Source organism: Physeter macrocephalus, chromosome 14 (assembly GCF_002837175.3).
Source record: "Physeter macrocephalus isolate SW-GA chromosome 14, ASM283717v5, whole genome shotgun sequence".
Taxonomy (NCBI): domain Eukaryota; kingdom Metazoa; phylum Chordata; class Mammalia; order Artiodactyla; family Physeteridae; genus Physeter; species Physeter macrocephalus.
This window is the reverse complement of record NC_041227.1, coordinates 40,848,979-40,861,226: the sequence shown is the minus strand read 5'-3', so window position 1 is coordinate 40,861,226 and position 12,248 is coordinate 40,848,979. Positions and strand designations below refer to the sequence as shown.

At 45.0% G+C, this 12,248-nt stretch overlaps 1 protein-coding gene across 1 annotated transcript in view; it reads left to right on the top strand.

Moving 5' to 3' along the window:
• The first annotated feature begins 4,347 nt into the window (after nucleotides 1–4,347).
• Nucleotides 4,348–12,248, top strand: part of KIF16B (kinesin family member 16B) — a 293,074-nt gene continuing 285,173 nt past the window's right edge. The window contains exon 1 of the mRNA XM_024123350.3: nucleotides 4,348–4,501. Coding sequence (XP_023979118.2) covers nucleotides 4,455–4,501 — 47 coding nt within the window. The 5' untranslated portion in view covers nucleotides 4,348–4,454. The remainder of the gene's footprint in view (nucleotides 4,502–12,248) is intronic.

Here is a 12,248-nt window from a genome sequence, read left to right as displayed (position 1 = left end):
CACTTCTGCTGTAAAAGAAAGCTGACACTCATAGTTACCTGCCTATAGTTTTGTGGCAAATTACTATGTATGACTTTCATGATTATCTTTATTGTTACTTTGGAGTTCAGCTTTCTCTCTCGGGTTCCAAAGTACACTTTTTCAAATTACCTTTGTTTTTAATATTTAGTATTTTAGGAGATCCTAAATTTACTTTAAAATTTTATGACTTAGAACGTGAAAATTGTTTTGTGTTTGCATCTTATGTCTATGATTTCTGTCTCTGATGTGATTATGCATTTGTTTGAAAACCAGAATACTTAGTTTATTGGCTCACTGCATACCTCCGAAATTCAACTTAAGTCCTATGACGTAAGGTACTCCCACATGAAGATAAGTGTACCGTGTGATATAATGCTTGAGGTCAGTACTTGTACGTAGGAAAACAGATGGGTTTTTGAGAGGTCAGTATATTCTTTGTTCCAATTTAAGTGTGCCAGTCTGCTGTTTATCAAGGTTTTTAAAAAGTTGTACTTGTGAGAGTGTAAATCAACTTTATTCCTTAGGGGCCAGAGGAAAAATATATAACTGTACATATAGCTGATAGGAATATGGTATTTTTTTCTGATAATGGTATTTCAAGATGATTCAAATATTTTGAGGTGGAGTGAACATTCTATTTCAGTGCTTTCTCACTTTGAAATGAAGGAGCTAAGTCTCAGGGAGTTTAAGTCACTCACAACTATTTGGCAGTAATGAGATTGCTAAACATCAGGAAAAAAAATTCAACAATAAATAAGCCCCAGATAAGACCCAAATAAGCTACATCAAAACAAGCAAACAAAATTAAACCAACACACACACACACACACACACACACACACACACACACACACACACACACTCCTTAATGGTGATGGGATTAATACACCATTCTCATTTAATACTATTTGGGTTTTAACCCAGGCCTCAGAATCTTTTCTTCCTTCCATCACCATTCAATCTTTTTTTGGAAAATAGAAATGCCCTTCATTCATCCAAATGAATGTCCAAATTGTAGGTTCTTAAATGCTTTTGTGCCCTGGACCCTTTTGGTTGTCAGGTGAAAGCAACATTTTCAGAATAACATTATTAAATGCATAAAATAAAATACATGGGTTGGGAAGGAAAATCAATTATAATGAAATACAGTGAGCAAGATATAAGAAAAATAAATTTGTGATAGAGTAACATGTGGTTATATTAAATTACAAGATTTAGTGTCAGTCTAATGACTACCATAATTTCAAAGTAACAGTGATTTTTAACAATTTTAGAAAGCTGCAACAATGATAATTTAACAGGAAAATATCTTTAATTTTTAGAGGTGTCAAAATCTCTGGTATTGCTATAGTTAATATATTTTATGTTACAGATGTAATTTTTTTTTTCCCCCTCATCCAAGTTCAGGGACCTTCTGGCAGATTTGTAACTTTAGTGGCTCCCACGAATACCTGCTCCTTCCCGGTGGGTGTCGCCTGCCACACCCATGGGGGGCTTGCTGCCTTTGACCGATGGGAAATCAGCAAACTGAGCTTCAACAGAGCCAGTGGGTGTGCCCTCCTGGAAGGCTTCTTTACCCAACGAAGAAACCCGGTCTAACCTTTTTGAGGATGAGAAAGAGGACGAAGCACAGGCTTCCCAGTAATCCCAATTGAGTCCAACCTCCAGCCCCTAGCCCCGTAAGTTAGCCCAGGTGAGACCAGCAACCCACAGAACCGTGAGAAATAATAAGTGGTTTTTGTTTTAAGCCGCTAAATTTGGGGCTGTTAGGCTGGGATACACAACTGATGTGGACCCCTGAATTTTTTCCACTGACCCTTTGGACCCCAGATGGAGACACATGAGTGTTTTCTACTCTCAGTATTTCAAAGCTTCCACACTCTTATGAGATCACTAACCCCTCGCTCCCCTACGTGTGGGTCGCAGCCGGCTGCAACCACAATCCCGGGAGTTTGTTGGAACTGCCCAGTCAGAATCTGCAAGTTCACAAGATTCCCCAGGTGATTTGTATAAGCGTTAACGTTTGCAAAGTACTTGGAAGCATGCACATTACCGTTTGAGAAGACTAGCCAACTCTCTACCTTGTAATTAATCTGCCCTTTCAGAGACTTCTTTCACTCTCGGTTAAAAATATTCTCTGGCCAAGTCTCTGTTCCGTCCTGCCCGTCCTGCCCGTCCTGCCCGGCGTGAGTTGCAGACTTACTGCTTCATATTCAAAAGCTCCAGGAGTGGTACGTGGGACTAAAGTGTCTGCAGGGCTGCGATGGTCTGTTTTGTCAAATGGCAAAGTCACGAAGGGACTTATAGGCAAGTATAGGATGTTGGAAAAATGAATGAATGAATGCTGAAACATTCCAAACTACCAACCAATAAAGCCCCAGACACAGAAAATCGCTTTAATGAGTCAAACTAGAACTCTTCCTACAAAGTTTGTGTAATTGCTGTCTTTAAGAATTGGGCTGGCTTTGCCGGCTCTGGGGCCCTCTCACGTTCTCTGCGCTGAGGCCCCCGACCCGGACAGGGTGGTCGAGAGCAGGTGTGACGGTGGCTCGCCGGCATGTCGGGCCACGCCCTCCAGCAAGGGGGCCTGCGGAGTTTGTCCCGGCGCAGCTCCCATATAAGGCGGGGCCCGCCCCTGCCCGGGCAGCCGGGGCGCCGCGCAAGCTCCTTAACGGCGTCTTTAACCCTCCCGCGGCTACCGCGCATGCCCGGGCCGCTCCGGAATCCGGAGCTCCTGGTTTCCCCGTAGCCTGGTGGACAAATCTGCACCCAGCTCCGCGCCCCCCAAGGGGGAGAAGCCAGGGTTCTCCCGGCTCTAGGAACACGTGGGTGCTGATTTCCGGCCGGCCTCGGGGTTTTAGGGAAGCTGATGCGACGATTCCTTGTCTGAATGGGTTACATGTTTGCAGACATCATCTCACTTAAAGCATGAACCAACTCCAAGGAGTAGTTCCTGATTTGTAGATAAAGCAAAAGCCTCAGATGTGCCCAGTAATGCAGACTGGACGCCTCCCAAAGCTAGTGTTGGAGCTGAGGCTCAAACCCAGGAGCCCAGCCTCCACTTCTTGCGGCCTCCATTAATAGCTTGGCTTGCTGGGGGAGCAGCCCCTCCGACCCAGTCCGGCCGCTTTCCTTAGAACTAGGGACGCTGCCAGCAGCTCCTGGTTGCCCTTGGGGGCGTGAAATACCGGCGGGGAGGGGGTGAGGGCAGAGCATTCCTTTGTGGCCCCATTAGGAACATGGGGGCGCAGTGGATCTTGAGTATGGGCACTGTCTTCAGTGGGCCTTCCTGCCCCCACCCGAGGGTGGGGGCAGCTGTGGGAACCGAGGCAGGAAGGGTGGGGTCCTGGGGTTGGGGTGGGTGGGCTAAGCAGTCCAGAATGGGGCAGCAGGAGGAAGGCAGAGCTGACGCCTTGGTTACTGAGGCCCGCAGGTAACAGGTGGGCCACTGGGTGTGTGTGAAAGAATGTCAAAATGCATTCATGCTCGACAGACTGAATAAATGAATATGCATTTCCCGGGAGAGGGCGGCGGGGACGGGGCCTCACGAAAAGAAACGGGGTCGGACCTCGCTTCTCCCAGAAACCCTAAGCCCGGAGGAGAGGGTCGTCCCCACCCCAAACTCCTTTAAGTTTAAAACTACTAAACTGTAACATAAGTGCGAAAAAAGTCCAATTAAGATCTGATTTCATCCAATATAGCCATTCTCGCCCACATTTAAAACCTCCAGTACCCTTTTTATTTTCATTTCTCTGTATCCCTGAATTTAGGGGTCCAGAACACACGCGCCCGGACAGCCTTAGAGTAGAAGAGAGGACCTGAGGAGCTGCCCACTATCAAGCTGTGATAATCTCTGTGCTTCAGTTTCTTGCTCCGTAAATTGGAGGAGCCAACACATGCACAGTGGGGTAAAGCCAGGTTCTTGTTAAGGGCTGAAAAACTGTTTTTGGTCATCTGACCCAAGGATTGGGGTCCTTGCGCTGGCCCTAAATTACTGTGAACTCCTCCTTTTCCTCCTCCTCTCCAGTTTTTCAAGGAATGAGGTTGGGTTTTAAGCTTTCCTGAAATGACTCCATCCCCGGTCCCAGGCCACTTGATCTGCCTTGATTTGTCGACCTCGGGCGGCGGCGCCCGGGCATCCTGTCCCCGCCCCTCCGTGCTCCAGGCCCCGCCCAGGCAACCCGGCCCCGCCCCTCCGCGCCTCCTGGACGCCGCCAAAGCCCGGGGCGCGGATCACGCGGGCAGGAGCCGCTCTGGGCATGCTCAGTGGCAGGGCAGGTGGGGCCGCCGCGGGCCGCCGGGTCCGGCCGGGAGCGGAGGGGCGGGGGCAGAGGGGGTAGTGGGCGGGAGCCACGGGCCAAGTCTCGAGAGTCGCCGGCAGCCGCGGGACGCTGGGCAGGTGGGAGCCCGCGTGGTCCGGGCCGCGATGAGCAATGGCATCGGTCAAGGTGGCTGTGAGGGTCCGGCCCATGAATCGCAGGTGAGGAGGAGGGCGGGGCGCAGGCGGCCCCCTGAGGCGTCCCCACCCGAGGAAGTTGGTCTCCAACTCCCCTCCAAGGCCAGCCTGGACTTAAGTGTCAAGAGCCGGTCTCCGGCCCACTGGGCCCTGGCTGTGGCCTCTGGGGGCCTGGAGCACTTGAAGGTTTGCTGTTCCTTTCACACTGCCCTGGAGGGGCACTGGGGGGTAGAGAGTTCACGAGGCCTTGGAGGAGATTCCTGTTAACTCTTCCCGGTCCCATTAATTTGAAGAAGTTTGCTTCTTCCCTTTTTAAAAAACATCAAGGGAACAGTTTCACGAGGGTGTAAATCCATGAACGTGGTCATGGGGGCACCAGAGCTGTTAGGCGAAGTCCCCCCAGTTATGCCAACTCAGAAGTTCTCTGTTATCAGTGTTACTTTATTCAACTCTTAGGAAGAGGTGATTTCAATTCCCTGAACTTGAACCCTAACTTCTAATCAGTAGTTTAGCAGTTCTTAACTTCAGGTTAAAGAGTGGATGGGAAAACTTTAACAAACTTTTGTTTTCTGGAAAAAAAAAAAAAGCAAGGACACTTAAGTACACGTGTTTGAAATATTCTAATGTTAACAGCGGGGGGGAATTATAAACACATTTAGAATTTAATCTTGTATGTTTCTACAAAATAATGCTTTTCAGAATGATTTGACTTTGCGTTCACTGAGGAATAGTTTGCTTCCTTTTCGGTGACTACTTTATAATCAGTTTACAAAGAGGCTTTACAAAAGTTAGCTTTTTAAATTGGTTTAAAGAACTTTAAAGAATGAAGTAGAATCTAAATGGGATGTGTCCTTCCCAATTGATAGGAGCAGTTCACACAAGGCCATTTGTTTTTATTGGCTTCTCAATCAAGTTGGACATTTGACTTACCATATGGCCTTTGCTACTTTCTTTGTATCGACTTTGGAGGTCATTGTTTGTTCTGACAGCTGATTGAGGCATCAGAAGATCATAAAATCAAGAGATTGCCGGAACTTTCTTTGACTCAGCTGAATCTGTTTTTCTGTTGGCAGATAGGGAATCATTATTCTGGTTTATAACTATTGGAGACCAGTGCTTCTGTGATTTTTAATTTATCTCTAAAGCTTTTTAGGGAAGGAGTTTGACTTTTTTGTAAGTCCTAAGAAAATATGTAGGTTTCTAAGTATATTCAGTCCTACAAGACAAATGGACCCCAGAGTCATTTAGATGGTTTTGAAAGATTGTTCTTTATTTTGGATTTACATGTATATCGAAGTTCCTTTCCTTCTTTGAAATAAAGAAGTTTTGGAGTGCCTGCTACGAGATTGTATTGAGAAGCTTTAGAAAGCAGTTATTAAGTGCCGTCTACCAAATGCATGGGCGTTGTGCTGGGTGCTGTCTGTGGGACAAGGTAAATGAGGTCTGCTGAGTGTCTCTCTGGTGAGGGAGGGACTACAGACTAGTGGGACTGTCATAAAACCCTGGGTGGGTTGGGGGGGATGCTACTGGTACATGCCTTGACAGTGTAGGCCTGAAGCCCAGGTATGTGGAGAGAAGGCAGGAAACCTGTCCAAAAGCCACGTGCTTTGGGCAGGTAGATGGATGTGATGATGTCTGTGCTCTCAGCAGAGAACTCTTGTGGTCGCATTAGGATTAGGGCAAGAGGTAAGGAAGCCGTAGTCTGGCCATAGGTGGAGATGGGAAGGCTGGAGAGATTGATGGAGACAGTCTGCTGGCAGAATTGGCAGAATTTGGCAGTTCATTGGGTGAGAAGGAGGGGAAAGGGGAAGAACACAGAGTCATTAACTGAGGTTTGAAGCTCAAGGAGGTAGAAGAGGTTTGGGGAAGGTGGACGGTCAGGTGGGTGCATTCTCTCTTGGGTTTGAAAGTTATAGGAGATGCAGTAAGTGTCAAGTACAAGGACAGCATCTAGCACAGGATGAGTGCTGCCCCAAGTGTTGACCCTGTTCACAATCTGAAGTGTGGGAAGGACATCCGTCTCTTGGCTGGTGTTCAGTAGACTGTAAGAAACATGGGTCTCAGGTGATCTGAGGATTGACATTTGGAAATCTTTTGCACATGGATGACAGTTTAATAATGTTACAGTGAGGAGGGAATTTCTCAGCAGGAGAAAATCTTACTTTTATGTATAAAGCACAGATATTCAGTAGATTTTTAAAAAAGAAGATGTTTACAGTGAGAAGAAAAGGGATTCAGGGATTGGACACTGGGATATGCTTCTCTTTAGGATTCCAGGGAGAAGGTTGGCTTGCAACTCATGGAGGAGAACCAGCACAGCAAATGGTCATGGCAGGAAAGGAGAAGGGTCTCCCGAAGGAGGTGGTGGTGGTTATTGTCAGATGTTGCCAAGATGGTGCTCTGAGGATGTCAGTAAGATGAGGTCCTTGGTCTTGGAGACAAGAGCGTTGGTAGCCTTCCAAAGAGCAGTTTCACGGGGAGACAGTGATCTGGAAGTTGGGAGTGAAATAGAAAGACATATGCAATTGGCCAACCAAAAGTACTTGGCCTAACTCATAAGGAAAGACTTCCAAGTTATAATCGCCATAAGAAACCATATTTCACTAGTGAGATTGGTGAATATTAACTGAACATTGAGTGTTGGTGATGGAGTCATAAAGGGTCAAGACCTCTGAGACTTCCATGCTGGGAAATTTGACAGTAGCTGTCAAGATTAGAGGTTTATAAAACTCTTTGGTTGAGAAATTTCATTTCTAAGATTTTATTTTATGGATTATATTCCTACCTATGAAGAAGTATGTGTAAGGATGTTTCTGCATCATCATTGGAACAAGAATAAAAAAATCATAAATGATCTAAATGTACAGTGATGGCGGATTTGTTAAATTGTTGCCTATTCATTTGGTAGAATGCTATGTAGTACTTAAAAAAGAATGTGTCCATCTTAAAAGAGTTCCAAGATAGGGGATTAAGTGAGAAAAGCAAGATATCCACATACACACACACTACAGTAGAGTTGTGTGAATATGTGTGCTAAAAAATATATACATAGAGGCACACACACGGCCATACCTGTATAGAGTGATTCATAAGCAGCCTGACGGTGGTAACTCTGGGGAGGAGAGCTGATGAAGAGTCTTTCAGGTGAAGATAGATGTCTTCTTTTTTTGTTTTTTCCTTTTGCTGTTTGAGTTTTTGCTTTGCTCATTGGTAGTGTTATAATTAATAACTGAAAACTTGTATATGTATTTTAAAAAGTTACTTAAAAAGTCACTGGCACTGGAGAAAGAATTTTCAGCTGGTTGTCTGGGAGGATTGAAGGAAGTTGTTAAAAATATTTTCCCCCAGTTTGATTGAGATGTAATAGACCCATAGCTCTGTGTAAGTGTCAGGTGTAGAGCAGGAGGACTTGACTTGTATATGTTGTGAAATGATTACCACGATAAGGTTAGTTAACATCCATCATCTCATGTAGTTTTCCCAAAAAAAGGAAAAGAAAAAAATGTTTTTTTCCCCTGTGATGAGAAGTCTTAGGATTTACTTTCTTAACAGCTTTCGAATATACTATCCAACGGTGTTAACTATAGTCATCATGACTTATTTATTTTATAGCTGGAAGTTTGTACCTTTTGGCCCCCTTCATCCAATTCCCCCATTCCCTATCCCCTGCCTTGGGTAACCAGAAATCTGATTTCTTTTTCTAAGTTATTTTTTTGTTTATTTTGTTTTTTGTTGCTTTTTTTAAGATTCAACATATAAGGGCGATCTATACAGTATTTCTCTTTCTCTGACTTCTTTCACTTAGCATAATACCCTCAAGATTCATCATTGCTGTTGCAAATGGCAGGATTTCCTTTTTCATTGCCGAATAATATTCATATATTCATATATATATATATATATACACATATATGTGTCACATCTTCTTTATCCATTCATCTGTCGATGGACAGTTGTTTCCATGTCTTGGCTATTGTAAGTAAGAGTTCAGGCGGTGAAGGCAAAGAGGAAGCAACCAGCCTGAAGGAAAGGCCTGGAGTGATAGGGAGGTGAGGTTGGCCGTTGCAGCCAGGCTGTTGAAGGATGGGACAGTGTGGTGAGATACTGACTCTGAGCGAGGAGCCTGTGCGGTCACCAGTCCTCCTTGCAAGAAACAGCCAGTGCTTGATTAAGGGCAAGATGTGATGAATTTGTTTTTACTACTGTCTGAGAGGAGGAAATTTCTCCCTCCACCTCTCTCTTGAGTTCTTGTGGCTAGACTAATAATAAAATTGACACAAGATGTAACAGGGGAAAAAGAAACAAATTTGTAAGGAATTGACAGGACAAAGAAACTTAGGTTTTGTGTGCCCAATTATTGAAGAGTCTAAACAGAGTTTGGGCTTGGGGTAGTAAATTAAAGAAATAACAAGGCTCCGAATTCCCTATTTTTGGCTGTAAGGATGTCCTTCTACCTCCAGATGCAGGGAGTGTGCCCTTCACATGGGAGATTGATTTTCCTTCTTTCAGGGAAACAGAAAGGAGGGTGAGAGTGACCCCCTTGGATTGGCCGTTTCTTAAGAAACTTTAATTTAAAACAATATGCCATGGAGGTGCATTTTGGGGTGGCCCATCCTGAACCTCAACACTACCTTATGGCTTTTGGTTATGTGGCAGAAGTAGTAGTTTCAGATCTGAAAGAGCCATTACGTTCCATCAGGTAACAGCAGCTTGTTTTACTGAGAGTTTGCTCTGGGCAGGTGTTGCAAAACCTAGTTTAATCTTTACAATAATCTTAGCAGGTAGAGGCTATTATTAATATGCCATTTTCCAGATTGAGAAAGATAGTTAGCTTGGCCAAAAGTCAGTTTCTTAGGACAGTCACAGCTATGCTTTTTAAAATGAGTAAAGTGTTAGCAGGAACTTAATCTGTTCCTAGCTTTCATGGGTAAAAGCTTAATATTTATGCATTGTCTCTGCCTTGTTCTTTGTGATTTCTTCCACTAGTCTGATGCCTAGTCTTTTCTTTTTCACTGGTTTCATTCTTACAATCTTACAAGATAGAATTTTTTTTTCCCTCAAAGAGAAGGCAGAATAATAATTTAGGAGCTAATTTGTCCATTTCCTGTTGGTTTCAGTTGCTTGTTTTTTCCTGGAAACACTAGATGATTCTTTAGGGCAATCTATCCTCTCCTGTTGATCTGCCAGTGTTAAAGATGGTCAGGGTCTGAGGGCAGGTGGCCTGGGTTCCAGTTTTAGCTGTCTTTTACCAGCTGGGTAAATTTGAGCAAGAGACATAATTGTTCTAAGCCTCAATTTTTGCATCTGTAAAATGGTGATAATAATTACACATATGTTATAAGGTCTTTTGTGAGACGAAGTCTTTTTCAAATACTTTTTACTGTGACTCACAATAAGAAACACATTTAAAATTGAAGCTCTGTAGATATGTAAAAGATTTATGAGGTGTTACCTGCAATTCACTCATATTTTCTATTCCATCCTATTCTATTCTGTTTCATTTTAAAAATTGCTATTTTTAGGTCCACTAAACTGACTTCATGATCATCTGATGAGTTGCAGCTGGCAGTGTGAAAAACATTGTTGTGAGGTTCAGAAGAGATCATGCATGGGGCCAAAGCTCTCCACACAGTCCCTGGCATATAGCAAGGGCTCTGTAAAGATTTTTTAAAAAAAATAAATTTATTTATTTTTGTTTTTGGCTGTGTTGGGTCTTTGTTGCTGTGTGCGGGCTTTCTCTAGCTGCGGCGAGTGGGGGCTGGTCTTTGTTGCAGTGCGCGGGCTTCTCATTGTGGTGGCTTCTCGTTGCGGAGCACGGGCTCTAGGCGTGCGGGCTTCAGTAGTTGTGGCACAGGTTTCAGTAGTTGTGGCTTGCGGGCTCTAGAGCACAGGCTCAGTAGTTGTGGCTCACGGGCTTAGTTGCTCCATGGCATGTGGGATCTTCCCGGACCAGGGATCGGACCCATGTCCCCTGCATTGGCAGGCGGATTCTTAACCACTGCGCCACCAGGGAAGCCCCAAGATTGGCTGTTGTTATTACTGTTACTTTTAGAATTTAATGATGGTACCTTTATTCAATAACACATATTTAAAAAATGTTTTACCGAAAAGAAAAAATTTGCTGAGTGCTGGCAACAGACCAGATGTTAGCGTTATAATGTGCTTTCTCATCTTATAAGGCGGGTCCGCCCCAGGCCTTCTATTTGTGAGGGTTCTCAGCTTCTCTTTCCGATTAGCCTCTCAGGTAGAATTTGGTGTCATGTCAATCAAGTTAAAAACAAAAGAAAAAAACGCCAGTGGTAGTTTGACTGGGGTTCATGTCTTTAGACTGTACTGAAGTTTTCCCATTTTAAGAGCAGGAGTGTTGGGGAAAATAGCTCAGTGGTAGCCTCTTGGGTCTGTGATGACGCCAGCCTCTTGTGTTAAGGGTGGGAGGTGCCTGTCGAGATGGTACCATGCACCAGGCACCGTGCTCATTTCTTCACCTTGGCAACTTCCTTTCCCCCTCACACCAACTCACTGATGGAGGTCTTTTCACCCCCTTTTTACAGACGGGAAACTGAGACCCCTCAGATAATAAAGTGCGGCTGAGCCAGCTCCACTTCCCTCCAGAGCTCTTTGCTTGGTGACTTGTCCCTGGGCTTGCTGATGACAGAAGCCCTTGGCCTCAGGGGACGGCTGGGCTGATGGCAGAGGAGAGACACAGGCACACCACACACACAAATAACACAGAATCTGTGAGGGGATTCTAGAAGCTGGAGGAAGATGTCTCCGTGGCTTCCCAGGGTCCCTTGGATGAAAGGGTGGGGTTTGAATTGAGCCCCGAAGAAGGGGTGTAACCAGCCACCATTTAGAGAGCGTCTGTGAAGTGCTTGGCTGATGCTCTTTGGAAGTTAGCACAGTCGCTGCATTCTGCAGATGAAGAGCAAGGGCTCAGAGACCTGAGGTCACACAGCTAGGTCACGGTGGAGTCCGGGTTGAAGCTGACGTCTCTCTTACTCTCATTTCTAAAGCCCCTCCATTGTACAGAAGACTCAGATAAGAGGAGGGTGGGGATGGCTGGCAGGTGGCACCGAGTACAGTTACCCGGGATCTTAGACTAACTGGAGCTTTGTGTAAGGATTAGTTGAGAGGTCGGTGGGCAGGGTGTTGTGAGGACATTTCTTTGTTAAGCTTGGGAGTTTGGGCTTTTATATTCCAGTCCTGTGCTGGTCCTTGGCTGCATGCAGCTACTTAAATTAACTGTTAAATAAAATGTAAAATGTAGTTACCTAGTTGCACAAGTCACATTTCAAATGCTCAGTAGCTACATATTGAACAAGGCAGAGAGAGAGATCATGTCCATCCTCGTGGAAAGTTCTACTGGACAGTAAGCCTGAGCTCTGAGCTGGGTTTGAATCCCGGCTCTGCACCTTCCTAGCTCTGGGTCTTGGCACTGGACTCAGGTGTTCTGTGCTTCAGTTTCCTCACCTGTAAGACGGAGATCTTCACAGGACCCCCCTTGTGGGGCTGAGATGATGACTGAATGAGGTAACCCTTGCTAACAGCATTGGGCCCCAGAGTAAGGGCTCTGTAAATATCGGCTACTATTATTAGGAACTGGGAGCTGCTGATAGCTTTTCAGAAATATAGCAGAGTAGAGAAATAATACCAGCACTCCAGCAACAGTGAACATTTATTGACTGTTTCCCAAGTGCTGTGCTAAGTGCCTTTTATACACTATTATCCCACTGACTTTCCTGCCATATTCTGGGTGCAAGACCCTGAGACC